Below are 15,561 nucleotides of genomic sequence, written 5' to 3'. Positions count from 1 at the left end.
CTACACAAGAATTACTTTCTCATTCTGCATACTTTAAGGTGAGTGAGTACATGGACTGTTAATTTAATAAATTTAATTTTTTTAACCTACGTTTCAAGAGTAATTTCACAAATTCCTTTGTCACAGAGTTATTTTCAAGATAAATGGATGTCCTCTTACTAGAAATGGCATGCTTACCTCTCAGGTTGTTGCTAAATTCTTAGTTATGTCTAATAATAATGTAGTCAATAAATTTTTTTTTTTGGATGAATATAGTCAATAATTTTAGTAAGCTGTAGAAATAATTGTGATCCATTTCAGTTCAACCAAAGTTTAAAAGTATTTATATTAGTTTTTGCACGGGGAAGACTTTCAAAATTTATGGATATTAATATTAGGATCGAGTTTCCCATCCACACGGTGCAAGGGATCCCATTCATCGCAGGGCGGTAGAGGGCAGAAAAGAGTATCGGGGTGGTATTTTGGAACATACTAAAATCCTAGGAGGGTTTGTGAACCCTGAGAAGGTGGGTGAACTGCTCTCTATGGATAGAGGGAAACTTAGTCCTTAATGTTGTATGTTATCTTTGTAATACAAGTTCAAGATGATTGACATCTCTTTTTGTCATGGGATTGTAAGCATAATAGGTAGCAAGACCATTAGGTCTTCGAACGGAGTATATCTTCATGCCTCTTCTATGCTTCATCTACTTTATGAGTTTATTTCTAGATCTCAATTATCGAAATTTGTAATTAAAACTCTACTCTCAGAGATTGATATTACTTGCTATTTTTTATGGTATATTAGGAATTAGAAGATTTTTCAATGTAGGAATCTTAATCCTTAATTCCTTATCATTTGATTTCGTTAATATCATGATATGTTTATGAGTCTAATGTCATCCCCTTCCCATCTATTCCCTCTCCAAATACTGTTTCAATTGATGATTCTCTATCAGATGTGTCCTTGGTTGATATTTACCAAAGGCTTCACCTATGGATCGCCTTGTGACTATATGTGAAGGTAGCTATGAGTCTATGACCAACAAATTGAGGCATTCAGGTTGGCCATCAGTTTTTCTTCTTAACCCCTGTCTTCTTGTCGGTTTTTATGAATCATGCATGACTGAATGCAGAAGATGCGAAAATGAAGGACTACTATTACAATGGTTACAAGCAGGATAGAAACGGGGATGGGAGGAGACAAAAATTTAGACGGATTGTTAAGAAATAGTGGATTAGTTTTTATAGAACAGTAAGAAAGGGCGATCTAGGGATTGTTAGGGACTTGTGTCTCATCCTCAAAAGCTAGCTGTTAAGGAGAGGGTGCCTAAGTACCTATTAACCCACTCACATCTCCTTTCGTATCCGATGTGGGACTACTTTTTTTTTTTTTTTTGCCTTATGCGTGGATATCTCAACAATCTCCCCCTCCACGCGGATGGCAAACACGTGGAGCCTGAGATTCCGATCTCCCCCTCCACGCGGGAGTTGACGTGGAGCCTGAGATCAAACCCCGAGAACCCTCGGCCAAACGAAAATTTTCATGCCCCGGCTCTGATACCACTTGTTAAGGACTTGAGTCTCATCTTCAAAAGCTAGCTGTTAAGGAGAGGGTGCCCAAGTACCTATTAACCCACCCACATCCTCTTTCGTATCTGATGTGGGACTATTTTTTTTTTTTTTTGCCTTATGCGTGGATATCCTAACATGGTATCAGAGCTAAATCTTCATCATCAATTTTTACATCTACTGCTTTCAAATCAGTAACAATAGAATTGAAATAAGAGATATGGGATTTAAGTGAACTACCTTCACCCATACGAAGGGTATACAAACGTTGCTTTAATCTCAACCTATTGGTAAGGGATTTGGTGAGATACAGGTTCTCCAACTTCGCCCACAACTCAGCAGCCGTCTTCTCTGAGAGAACTTCTTGCAAAACATCATTTGAAAGACATAACTGGATAGCCGAAAGGGCTTTGATATCCATCTTGTTCCACTCCTCCTCAGACATAGTTGTAGGTTTCTTCGCCTTCCCAAGTAGGGCTTCCCTCAAGTCTTGCTGTGCAAGAACAGCCATCATTCGAACTTGCCATAAGCTGAAGCTAATGCTCCCATCGAACTTGTCAATATCAAATTTCGTTGATGCAGGAGCCATGGATGCAGTGATCGAAGCAACCAAGAGCTCTGATACCAGTTTGTTATAGCAAACACCAACAAAATCACGAAAAGAAACAAGAACAAAGCAAAAGAACACAGAGATATAATGTGGTTCACACACCAGTATGGTGTGCTACATCCACGGGCGAAGACGAAGATGATTCACTATGCAAATCGGAGAAAAGATTACAATGAAACTCTCAAGAACACCCAAATCGGTACTGCTGCTCTCTCTCAGAAACCCTAGAACGAAAACCCCAAATCTTACTCTCTCTTTACAATAAAGCGGGTAAGGAACATAAATACTCCTCCATCGGATCCGGGTTGATCCATCACAAATCTCAAAAAAAGTTCTATTCGGGTCGCCACCAAAAGTGTCAGAGCGGGTCATTCTTCGAAACGGGTCCAAGAATTCGAGACATACATAACAGGGATCTTTTCACTTTAGGCTCTGTTTGTTTCGGCGTAAACTTTTACCTGAGAATTTTTCCTTGGTAAATTTTACTTCATAAATGTAAAATTTTATATGTCGACAAAATTTTCAATATTTTTTTTTTACTTTTTAACACGTAAAATCTTACATGTCAAATTTTTTGAAGTGAAAAATTTCAAGTAAAATTTCCCTGAAACAAACGGAGTGTCAAGGTTGACAAACACTAAACTCTCTCAAGTCAGTCAAAATATTTAGTGGTGGGTAGCCCATGATTCGGCTAGAAAAACTAAGCTTACAAAATTAAACTGTTGTGTGTAAGATGCATATTCATTTGACTTGCTTAATGAAAGTTTTTCTTGTCATTAAAAAAAAAAATAAAAAAATAAAAAAATAAAAAATTCTTCTTTAATCTCTTTACTCCTTTTTTGGTAGAAATCTTCTTTAATCTCACTGTCATCAGAAACCAGGGTTTTAAAATTAGGATCCGCATCCGGTCGATCTCAATCCAAAATCTAACAATTTTGGGCCGATTTTGATCCATTTCTCACCCATCCTATCAATCCGGATCCTCATTCTGAGTTTAAAATCCGTACCAAAGAGAAGGAGGGAAGGTACAGCCAAAATTTAGCCACGTGGAAGAGTTGAACTAAAGCACAATTCTTGGCAATCTCTAGTTAGTGGCTACCATTCGCTCGCTCGGCGTTCCACTTCATTTCAAACAAGAAACTGGAAACTGGAAACCGCGAACTCTCGACCACCAGAAGTCACCCAAAGTCCCTAGACTCCCAACGCCCACCCTTCAACTACCGACGGTTGTCCCTGAAAATGGCTTCCGTAGTATCCTTCAGTTCTGTTAGTCCCCACTTCCACTCCCATCATAGAGGTGTCACTTTCCGATCACTGTCTCGACCAAAAATCTGCATTTTCAGGTGTAGTGAAAAAAACCAAACCCCAACAAGTAATTCTACTTCATCCATCAATCCAACTTCCGAATCCGACAACGTGTTACTCAGGCTGGCCTGGTATGGCTCCGAGCTACTTGGGATTGCAGCATCGTTTGTCCGTTCGCCGTCAAATGCTGGAGCTCCCGGCACGGATCTTGAGCTTGAGGAAGATGGGCAGGGAGTGGTTGATCGTACCCAGGTTGTCGAAACCATTAAGGACGACTTCCAAAGATCGTATTTTGTTACAGGTTTGTACTTTGTTGATCTCAATTGGAACTGATATTTCTGCCAGTTGATGCCAGGGAATATATATATATATATATATATATATATTTGTTGATCCTTCTGAAGATAATTGAATTTTTTTTTCAATTGGAGATCCCCAATTGAAACTCAGCGACCTGAGACCAGTTTCTTATTGTTGAGTTCACAATTGATTTTGAATTTGTACATTTCTGAGATACATGTAGTATCAAACTTCTGGACAACCCTAAAGGTTTGTGTTTCCTTACGGGTTCACTGAATTCAAACTACATATGGAGATCGACCTACTCTAGGTTGAAGAAGAATGTAAGTTCTTTATGCTTACTGAAGTAGCACTTGTGTTCTAACTGGGCAATCTTATATGACTTTCAGGAAATCTGACACTCGCTGCATATGAAGAGGACTGTGAATTTGCTGATCCAGCAGGTTCCTTCAGAGGGCTTCGCCGTTTCAAAAGGAACTGTTCTAATTTTGGGTCCTTAATTGAAAAGTCAAATATGAAACTTATGAGGTGGGAAAATTTTGAGGTGAGTCCAGCATTTCACCCAGTTTAGCTTTCTACTGCTGTACTGTACCCAATTGAACTAAGAAACTAAGCAAATCCATGGAGGAGAAGTATATAGTTATATAATTTGAGCAAACTGGTGATATCCAATCTTACACTGCTACAGGATAAGGGAATTGGACATTGGCGTTTCAGTTGCATCTTGTCGTTTCCATGGAGGCCCATTCTTTCAGGTATGCTTGGCTCTGCCAATCAAATTACTGAGTAACTATATTTCATCTTAAATTTTCATTCTTCAGGATAATCATTCTAATTATATGAAGATGATGCTTAGACTTTTATTTCCCTGGCTGATATATGCAATCACCAGCCCATGAAACTTTAGAATCAGCCATTAATTTAGACCGTTTAGATCTCAAACTCATCATTATGTTAATCTTGTTTTGTGTTTTAATTCTCCTACAGCTACTGGATATACAGAATATTACTTCGACGATCAATCTGGAAGGGTGTGCAGGTGAAGTTGTATGGAGATGAGACCAGAAAATTCATATTATTTTCCCTCTATCCAATCCAGTTCCTAATAATTCTGTTAACTCTGTTGGTTTTCAATCAGGCATGTAGAGCACTGGAATGTTCCAAAAATGACTCTACTGAAACAAATACTAAAGCCTAGCCGGGGCCTTTGGAGTAAGAAGTCTGCAAATTGAAGGGATAGAAAGGCTCTCATGAACTCATGAAGATTCATGTTTATTCATCAGCTTTCAATCATTGAAAAAGTAAAGTGGTTGCCAGAAAGAAAAAAGAAGCAATTCTCTCTCTCCAATCTGATAAGCTGACCTTTTTATAGCCTCTGATATGCTCGATATTGATCCACAGATCAGAGCCATGGCGAGCATAAGCATCCTCGAAATACGTAAGAAGATAATTTACTCTGTATTATGGTGTAGATTGTAGGATTATGTGAGAAAAGATTGTTATATCTTAGCTTGTTTTCAGTCTAGTCCAGGATCTCTTGATGATGAACTAGTACATTGAGTCCTAAAGATTTAATGGGTGTGGGTTTATTGTTGTTTTAGGTTTTGGTGCAGCAAAATCTTAGCAGGTTTCAGTTCACCAAAACATGGCCAGTATTATACTTCAGTGCAATAGGAGAGAAATTCTTGCTTCTGTTTTGATGATTTGGTTTTCTAGCTTTCTCCAGCATTGACGGTGTTATCTTCACAAGCAGTTTCTATATGGTTGCCCAGATTGTTTATTTTGTTCACCATGATTGAAGTGAGAATCCTTTGATAAAAAAAAATCTTGCTCGATGAAGCACATGACCTGATGGGCTATCAGCTATATCTATAATGGCATTACGAACATGAAGATTATACATTAAAAAAAGAAGAAGAAAAGATTGAATTAAAATTTCCAAGGAATATTTGTCTGTTACCCATTTGGTTACAAAACCAGCGAGGAATGTTTATCGTTTTGTTCCAAGACACCAAGGATCTCTGTCCTGCTTCTCACGATCCGGTGAAACATTTCCCTGAGTTGCCTCTGCAAGGGAAGCAAACCTTCTTCCATCTTCTTGCACATCTCCGCCAACTCAGTCACCTGCACACCTATCTCCTCTAACTTCTCCTCTTCCGCCGGGAACTGAATCGAGTCCGTCAATTCCATCAACGATTGCCCACACCTCTCCAACCTCTGCATCTCGTCCAGTAACCCTGCGGATTTCTTCTTCTCCTTCTTCTTCCACTCCTCTGAGATCCTTTCCTGCAACCCAATTATGGGTCCCGCCCAGCCCAGCTGCCTAGGCAGAGCGAAATGGGTCAGGAGTCCGGTCCGGTCCTGGCACGGGATCGCCGCCACCAAGGTCCACGCCACGAACACCAGAACCGTGCTCATGATGAAGACTGGCATGGCCATTCCTGTAGAGTCCGTCCCACGTGGTATCACCAGATTGGAGGACATCGCTTGGATTTGCTTGGAAGCTGACCAGTTCTTCGGAACGCTCCACGAAGTGAACAGCCGGGGAGGCCCGGCAGGTCTCCGCTCCTTGGAAACAGCGGCGGCTATGGCAGCGGAACCTGACCCTCTCCGGCCGAAAGACCACGTCCGTTCCGCCATCTTACTGGTCGCAGCGTCCTTGTCGTCGATGGTCATGGAGGAGAGCAGCGAATGCAAAGCCTTCTTTGCACGCCGAACCTGGCCTTCTCCTAGAGGACTCTGTTTGAGTGCCGAGAGTGCGATCTCAGCCAGTTTCTGCCAATGGTGGAGCATCTCGATGCCATGGGTGATGGTGTTGCAGATGTCGAGGGCTTTGACCGTGCGATCGAGCAATTCAGGGGTAAGGCGATCAAGGGGAGGCTTGGACATTTGGGAAGCGTCGCGGCCGAGGAAGATGACAGCCTTGAACTCGGCTTCGCAACAGAGGAATACGTCGAGAAGCTTCCGGAGCCAAGCGATGGAAAGGAAGTTGTCGACATCGTTGCTGGTGGCGGCAGAGGCAGCAGCGTCGGAGGAGGTGGTAGTGGTAGTGGTAGTGGTGGTGAGGGAGGAGGAGAGATCGAGGAAACGATCGGAGACATGTTTCTGAAAGAGCTCGAAATCATCTTGGTCTGAGTTTCCTTCCATGGAGACGATTTGGTTTCTGCGGATACTGAGGATCGGCCGGCTTAAAAATCCTAAGGGAACGGAGGAACCCTGGAATTCCGTTGCGGGCATTTTTTTCTCCTGACCTTCTTCTTTTATTAAATAGGGAATGGAGAGGTTATAGAGAAGATTGCGAGAGTCAAACGAGGAAGAGAAGCAGAGACAGAGAAGGATGAGACGAAGAATAGCTTTGACAGTTATATATGTGTCTATAGATAGCTTTCTTTGCGAGCTTTATTTGGGTGGAAGAAATGGAGTGCAGAGACCGTTTCTTCTCCCAATGCTGGACTAGTCTCTCCAAGTCTCTCCTCCTGGGTTGGAAGGGTTTTTCGGTAAAATCAATGCTTCTCTATTTTGGGCCGAATCAGGACCGGCCCGTTATAACCCAAACTGACTTGTACCAATACTAGATGAGATGAGATGGCTTTCTATCTCTCTTCTCCCTCTGTAAATGACCTCTCTCTTTGCCCCTATTGATGAACATATAGGGGTGCTCAATTTCATGGTTCTGAATCTCGGATCGGATTGGCCGATCCTTGATTGATCCGATTGAATATTATTTTTATCTTTTTAAAGTTTTAAAGTTTTTTATTTTATTTTTTATATTATCTTGACCAATATTGATCACTGATCGTTACCAAATGATATTGACCAATCCGATAGGGATAATATCGATCGATCCGATCCCGAGATCAAAACTCCCACTAAATTTGGCCGATACATGACCCGATCCATGAAAAAACGATTTTGGGGGGTTTTTGACCGATCCTGACCAATTTGTACTGATTGATCCCGATCTGGAAAGGTTTTGGCAATGACCGATACCGAGTCCGATACCTGGATTTTGAACCTTGGTGCTCATTGACTCTCGCCTGCCTGCATAGCCCCTATTGCCAAGTAGGAAACACCCTCCATTCACTACTTTAGGGTTAGTTAATACTTTATAGCCATAACTTATATAAGGTTTATGAACTAATTGTAAGGAAAAGCGATCGATTATGTGTCAAAGAAGTGTTTGAGATTAGAACTCAAAATCATTTACGAATTATGTTGAAATTATAAAGAAACACTTATAAGTATGGGCAAGAGATCACTTGCTTGGTCGCATAGCCTCTGCAGCAATGCGGGGGCCAATGAGAGCACATGCATGGATATCAACGTGGATGGGATGGTTTCACAAGGGTGGGATAACAATTTTGCATGTTCCTTAGTTTGGGCAGAGGTTCCCAGTGACCAGGTAACCTTCTTTTTCTCTTTAAGTATTTAAGATGAGATTTGGGAAAAAGAACGCCACCCGATCGTGTCAGACTCGTAGCTCTTACGTCTTGACACAGGATTGCACATAAGTAAATGAGACTAGATCCTAATTTTAAGAACATTAATATATGAAGTGATTGGCCCTTTATTATCCAACCAGTAAAAAATTGTGTCAATTACCCAAAGCCATCTTATTTTTTTGTTTTAGGCTGGATCAGGTTCTCGTACAAGAACCATTCTTGTACACTAGATGACACACATATGGAATCCACTAACTCTCTTGGATTCCATTCGTGCGTCATCTGGCATACTATAACGGTTCTCGTAAGAGAACGGCTTGAAGTATGTCGATATCTGGCATAACGATACCATACCACCTCCCATACCAATACGTATAACCTTAGTCACATACCTTTTAATAGCCACGTCAGCTGGCCGGACTGGTGGAAGTTATGGGAAATCGGAAGTGGTACAATGCTGAGTGAGCAGGACAGAGGTGCTACTTGGCAGATAGACAACCTGGTAGAATGTCAGAAGTAGATACGCCAAAATGCTCATTTTATCTCTCTCTTCGGTCCCCTGAACGACGCGCACGCACGTTCCAATTCGTTCTACAAGCACTTTCTCGTATTTTTCATTCTTTTTTTTCCAGATTTATTATTTTATTTTATAGAAGACGACACGGCTCACCACGGCCGGCTGGCCGGCCCACACTGTTCGATCATTGAACAGTTATTCCATTTTGGCGGTGGAGATGTACATTTCAGACAACACGTGGGGTGCATATCAAGATTATGATATCTCTCTCTATATTGGAAAAGTTTCTTGTGACGAAAGTCACCAAAACAAAGACTAGTGACCTCCAGCAAAGTCAAATGGGCTTACACTTCCTCCGCCGCCCAGCCTGCTGTCGGGCCCATCTCCCATTGTTACGATTTAAGATTTTAAGTGATTAAAGGAAGGAAGAGATTTTTTTTTTTTTTTTTTTTGGGTAGAAATAACGAGAAATGGGAAAAATGTGAAGCACTCTCATGAGTTTATCATTTTTATCTCTCCGCCTCATATTCAAAATATCTTTGCTTCTCCCCTTCTTTGTTTTGAGGAGCAGAGAAATAGAAACATGGGAGTGTTGGCGTACGTCAAACTCTTGGTTCTGATAGAAATATGAAGGAAATAATTTTTTTATTTATAGAAATAAAATAGAAATAGATATCGACATCAGTATCAGTCACCACCATTATCGAGACTTGATCGGATGATTTTGCCCTCAAAATTTTGATCTCCTTTTTTTTAAAGGGAAAAGGAACACCACTCGGTCGCTTAGTGCGGTATGTACGCTGTGCCTAGACACAACTGCACCTGAAATGATCGGTGCATCCCCTGGAAAGGTAGAAAGGACTAGGGGATGGGCCGATCATTTCATGCATGGTTGTGTTTGGGTATAGGTACACACCTCATTGCGTGACTGAGTGACGTTCTTTCTTCCTTTTTTTTTTAAATATATTTTACCCCTAAAATATTGTATCACCAATCAGGTATTGGCCAACATGGCCACTCCAATACTAATTCCTAAATCCATGGTTTTTCATTTTATTGCACATATTTGATCATATTAAAACCAGATTAATAAAGTATTCCATCTATTTTGAGTTTTTGACAAGAAATAGATAGAAAAGAAAAAATTTATTTTTTTTCAATTTAAGGAGAGAGATAGACATATAAATCAATCATTGTATCATCATGGTTTTTTTTGTTATATGATACAATCCTTGATTTATGAGCAAATAAAAAAATTTTGAATTTTTTCGTTTCTGCCAACCAAACATACCCTTAATGGTTGCACAGTTTTGGTTTTACATATATAAATTTGGAGAAAAATATAAGTACATTTTGAATTTCATTGGCTTTAATTGTTTTTCTTTCCTTCTCGATTTTGATCCAAACCATGAGTTTCGGCTAATCTTATCGACCGGCCTGGTCTGTTCGATCTCGGTAATTTAATGATTTTTTAAAACCAGAATCAAAAGGGACTTCGATTGGTTTTGGTTGGTTCAACCAGTCCGATCGAATTAGGCTGAGTCTGATCTTTTCCAGGATGATTTGGACCAAAATTGATGAAGACCGATCTTGTACTTGATTCTAAGTTTTTAAACCTTAACTACTTGTCCATTGGACTAAAAAAGAAAAAGAAAACTGCTTGTGAACACTTTAGTTGGTGAAGATGACTAGGGGAAAATTAATCAATATGGGAGAGGTATGGCTATGCTAGCAGTATACGGTTTGCTACCACCCTATATGTCTATCTCTCTCTCTCTGCACCATTTTGAGATGACTCCCTTACCCCTCAAAGAGATGAAGATAGAGATACACACATATGGTGCTAGCATACGATATACCGCTAGCATACCCAGCTTTTTTCCCTTTGCCTTTTTACACTTCTCATATATATAAGGTTATAAGCCTCTTGCATTATTGTTGTTTTGTCCTTTAAGTTACGTTAATACTTAATACTTGTTTTATATCAATAAAATTACAGCTTCCACCCATTCTAATCTCCAATCCCCACCTTTGGCCCACTTGGTGTATTAATTAATGAAAGAGATAATCCTATTCTCACGACACAATTTAATTAAATCTAAAATATAGAAATCCGTTCTCATGGTTCTACAAAAGAAAGAAAGAAAAAAATTATAAATCTTTTCATTGCATCTTAAATTTTGATTTATATCCTTTACAAACAAAGATAATCTCTATTTATAGGCTTGGGCCATGCTTTTTATTTCTTGTATTAACTTCAAATTTCCTTAGGCCCGCATTAGATATATGCTCTGCCAACTAGATTGTCTAATGAACTGGCTTTAAGCTGTAGCTAGCTTAATTTAGATTTCCTCATGAACACATACACACAAAAGGTAAACCCACAAGTTATTCACGGAGATTGTAGCTTACCTCAGGATCTCTGAACGATCTCTCGCAAGGATGCAATTGGTCTTTCAGTTTTAAGATTATAATTTTGTATCTATTTGGGTTTGGTGGTGAGCTCTTGCTTTGAGTGTGTGGGCGATAATATTTACGCTTGCACTTGGGGTTAGGCGGGAATGTCTTCCTCATTGTTTTCTTTATTCTTTGGATTCTATTTAATAAAATCATAAGGGCTGGCCTGGATCCTAGATAATATTCGAGTTTTAAAAAAAAAAAAAAAGTTATTTATTAGATACTGATTTTAATGGGTCAAGTAATTAGGCCCATATGTGAAACTAGGCCCGGCTTGTAAGCCCAGAACGTATATTCCAATGAACAGTTGGTCTAAATATTCAGGCCCAGTTGAAGTACGCAGGCATAGGAAATAAAGTAAGGTTGGATACTTGTCAGGCCCATGAGAGCCCATAAGTCAATTGTACTTTACTTGGGGTTGGAAATTGGAATCTGTTTGATTTTTAATTTGAAATAATAAATAAAAGTGTTTTCTTTTCTGTCACTATGCCTAGTGAAGTGTAACGTTTCACTATTTATCACATGGTTGTACATGGATTAGTCCATGTGATAGAGAACCAGACAAACATTTCATTGGTATAATTGAAGCGTACAATGAGTAGAGAAGTAGCTATAATTAAAAAAGATAGCATTTTATATTTTATATTCATCTCCATTTGATGGTATTTTGGTAATTTTACTCAAACTTTGAATCAGAGTTTGATCATCAATTTTCCTTATTTACTTTGGACTCTTTTTTTTTTTTTTTTTTTTTTTGGGAATTTGGAGCTATTATATATTTTTCCTTAAGGGCCGGGGTGGAGGTAACAGTTAGGAGATTCGAACTCGAGACCTTCTGGTGAGCATGGGCATGAAGCGCACCACAACTCACCAACTGTTAGGTAGATATTGTTTCTGGACTAAAATTTGGCTATTGAGATATATGTGGGGTCCTCAATCCAATGGATTAACCGTAGGTATTGTTAAGTAGCAAAAAATGAAGCATTTATCTAGTGACACCTAGAAGGACTGTAAATAAATAATTAAATTATTCCTCTCCCTTGGTTAACTCCTCTATGTCTTCGGCCCCTAACCTCACTATAAATATTTTTCTCCTGTGGCTTCCTTCTCTGTGGGGGAGTATTAGTAAATATATGCTATGTATGGGAGTAATAGTAATTACCCTTGTTTTTTTTTAGTTCGTTAGATGCCATCTTGCGTTCGTCATGCAATATCTGATGACGCCATATGCCCACCTTTCGAATATTCGAATCAATTAGATCGGGAGATCCACATCGGACTCTCCACATAGGTCCATTCTGTGTCGACCTTGGCTGATTCCAGTCTGAATGATTGATTTGACTGATCCAATTCTGATTTTTGAAACCTTGATCAGAATTTGTAACAACCCCCTAAACCCAAGGGGTCGTCAGTTAACAATAGATCAAGCCTTTAAAAGTATGAGTCTGGAGTTCACTCTTCTCCATCAGATGAAGCTACTCACACAAGGTTTTTGATTCTCATGGGTCTCAATCTTTTCTGTTTCAAATGGGTTGCAGGTGTTTTTTACATGGGCCCGGGTTTGTCTGGCTTATTCGTTCGACTCCCCTTGCCTCACCTCATCGGCCCGCCCCATAATAATAAGATAAGCACACCACCTGCATGCAATAAACCACCTGGCGACCCCAATAGCCCAACAAGGGCATGGGACCAAGCAGGGGAGTCATTTCAAGGGAAAAAGAGAGTGACACAATGGGCACTAACTTGGGATAAGCCGGTGGTCTGCCCAAACTTTTCCCTTCAAAAATTTGATTTTCTTTCTGTTTATGAAAAACATTGATTTTATTTTAAAGTTCTTTAAGAGGTGGTTGGCACGTAGGGTAGGTCAGATAGGGCCTGTGACATTTAACCATCCTCACTTGATAAGATACGTCCACACCACTTCAGGGAAAAAAGAGTCAGCCCCTAAGGGCGCGTTTGGTAACAATCTCGGGAGCTGTTTTTCAAGCCCAGGAGTGTCTTGGGACCAGAAAAATGGAATCTAATGTTTGGCAAAACTGATTCTGATTTTCACTCCCAAGAACGAACCGGGTACCAAAGCTGGTCTGGAGATTGGTTTGGAGAAACATGGTTACCCATGTTTCTCACTCCCAAGATCAATTTTAGGGTAACTTGGTAGGTGAAATCCCGATAAAATCTTAAAATCTTTAGGCTTCTCCACGATAAAAAAAAGGAAGGCCGCTGGACGTCTTGATGGCAAGACGCAAGACTCAAGAGCATCTCAGGTATTCTTCTTCTTCGTTCTTCTGCTTCTTCTTCTTCTTCTTCGTTCTGCTTCTTCTTCTTCTTCTTCTTCTTCTGCTTCTTCTTCTTCTTCTTCTTCTTCTGTTTCTTCTTCTTCTTCTTCTTCTTCTTCTTCTTCTTCTTCTTCTTCTTCTGCTTCTGCTTCTTCTTCTTCTTCTTCTGTTGCTTCTTCTTCTTCTTCTTCTTCTTTCTTCTTCTTCTGTAAATTCGTTTTTTTCCTTCATTCTTGTTTTAAAATTTGTATTTGTATGCTTCTTTTTTTCTTCTTTAAATTTGTATTTGTATGCTTCATCTTATGTAGTTTTAGAAAATCTGCAGTTTCCATTAGAGGATGTTCTGAGAGAGAGAGAGAGATGGAAGCTATACACTATTTCTTTTGTTTGGTACGGTAACCGTCTCTGTGTTCATAGGAAAAAAAAAATCAGAATCTTTTATGTGGTAGCTATTGGGTATTCTCAGCTGGATTTGATTAGTGCTCGTTTTTTGGAGAGGTAAATTTCCTAGTTACAAAAAGATTTCTCTAATTCCCTGGTCACGTGTGTGTAAACCAAAAAGCTGTAGTGGTTTGGGTTTACATGAGCTTTGTGCACAATAAATCTGTTCTTGGAAGACTTGGCTTGAGTTGTGTAGCGTCTAATATGGAAAACTAAAGTGCATCCAAAATTTAGGATTTTTAACTGTTGAATGGTGGAATTACTACTAGGGGGAATCTTACTCGGTTTCTTTATGTTGGGGATACTCATGTATTTTGTTCAAAAGAAAAAGAGACTGGTTGACATTTATTTTTATCATGTCCTTTCTCTAAAGGTTACAGGCAGCAAGGGTATTAGGATTAAGATCAGAATAATGGCAATAGTTTTAAATTTCTGTCCCAGACCATGTTTTACCAAACACCATTTGGTTCAGGAATGATTTCGAGAACAGTTTCAGAACAGGTTTACCAAACGCCTAACAGTAGGACAAAAATGATCTTTCGAAGAAGAAACAGAAAAAGATCATTTTATCGAAGAACACCGTTCTCAAAACGGAATCGTTACCAAACACGCCCTAAGTGTATCCTCTGGCGGCTGTATCCGTCCATAGCCTCAAGGGGCCTCAGGAGATTCGCCAAAATAAAATGTGACTTCTCATCAAATCAAAAAATAATCCGCATTTGGAATCAGATAAACCAATTCCAACCACCGGAGCGAGGGAGCGCATAAGAGCATTTGAGTTGCAGTTTCGCCCCATTTCTGTTTTCAGGGATTGCAATTAGAAAATATTAATGCTGTGTTTAGTATGTGTTAGAGATAAGGATAATCTCTTCTCCTTATCAACTACTCCAAAAGAGTCCCACGGCTTAACGGATAAGAGCACCACCACACACAAAGGATTATCACCTAATCCTGAAGAGCTCAACCGATCAAAGGATAAGAGCATCACAGATGTTATCCCTACTTCAACGTACAAGGCTGCTGTAGTTGTTGAGTTTCAATCAAACTCCTCCAAGCTCAAGGATCATGACCAAGTTCATCCTAACTATAAGACCTGCTGTATTTATCCATCTCATGAGATTAACCATTGTAACCTCATCAAACCTATCTCTAATAATCTATATATAGAGAGGAGAGATGAAGGCTAAAAGTGTGGAAAAATACAAGATCTGTGGACGTAGGTTTCCAGTGAAACTGAACCACATTAAAAACGTTATTGTGTTCTTCTCTTCTCTGATCTCTTCTCTTCAACTTCTTTAAACTCAAACATGGTATCATTCGACCAGGGTTCTTTGGGCTCTGCTAGTAATCTTCCCACTATTGGCTCGGCTTCCTCATCTTTCTCTCAATTTCCATCTCTCAATCATGCCATTGCTATAAAATTAACAGATTCAAACTACCTGTTATGGAAGTCACAGTTCGTCCCTCTTCTTAGAGGATATGACCTATATGACTTGGTCACTGGTGTCTCCACTTGCCCACCTCAATATCTTCCTGCTGTAGCAAACACATCTCCTACAGATCAACAGGGGACTGAAGCACCTATAGTCACACCACTACTTAATCCAGCCTACATCACTTGGCAACGACAAGATCAGCTTATCATGAGCTGGTTAATCTCAT

General features: G+C 39.7%; 2 protein-coding genes across 2 annotated transcripts; one reads left to right on the top strand and one right to left on the bottom strand.

Annotated features, from left to right (window-relative positions):
• Window positions 1–3,321: 3,321 nt before the first annotated feature.
• Window positions 3,322–5,090, top strand: LOC122642829. Its single transcript, XM_043836437.1, has 5 exons — window positions 3,322–3,767; window positions 4,156–4,310; window positions 4,455–4,521; window positions 4,754–4,805; window positions 4,905–5,090. Exons 1-5 carry the CDS (start codon window positions 3,401–3,403, stop codon window positions 4,996–4,998), a joined length of 735 nt encoding a protein of 244 aa, XP_043692372.1. The 5' UTR covers window positions 3,322–3,400; the 3' UTR covers window positions 4,999–5,090.
• Window positions 5,091–5,680: 590 nt separating this feature from the next.
• Window positions 5,681–7,201, bottom strand: LOC122660915 (protein ROH1-like). The gene has a single exon (XM_043856175.1). The coding sequence runs from the start codon at window positions 7,001–7,003 to the stop codon at window positions 5,735–5,737; it is 1,269 nt and encodes a 422-aa protein (XP_043712110.1). The 5' UTR covers window positions 7,004–7,201; the 3' UTR covers window positions 5,681–5,734.
• Window positions 7,202–15,561: the final 8,360 nt, after the last annotated feature.

The sequence above is a fragment of the Telopea speciosissima genome, chromosome 1 (assembly GCF_018873765.1).
Source record: "Telopea speciosissima isolate NSW1024214 ecotype Mountain lineage chromosome 1, Tspe_v1, whole genome shotgun sequence".
Lineage (NCBI taxonomy): Eukaryota > Viridiplantae > Streptophyta > Magnoliopsida > Proteales > Proteaceae > Telopea > Telopea speciosissima.
This window is presented reverse-complemented; position numbering and strand designations above follow the sequence as displayed.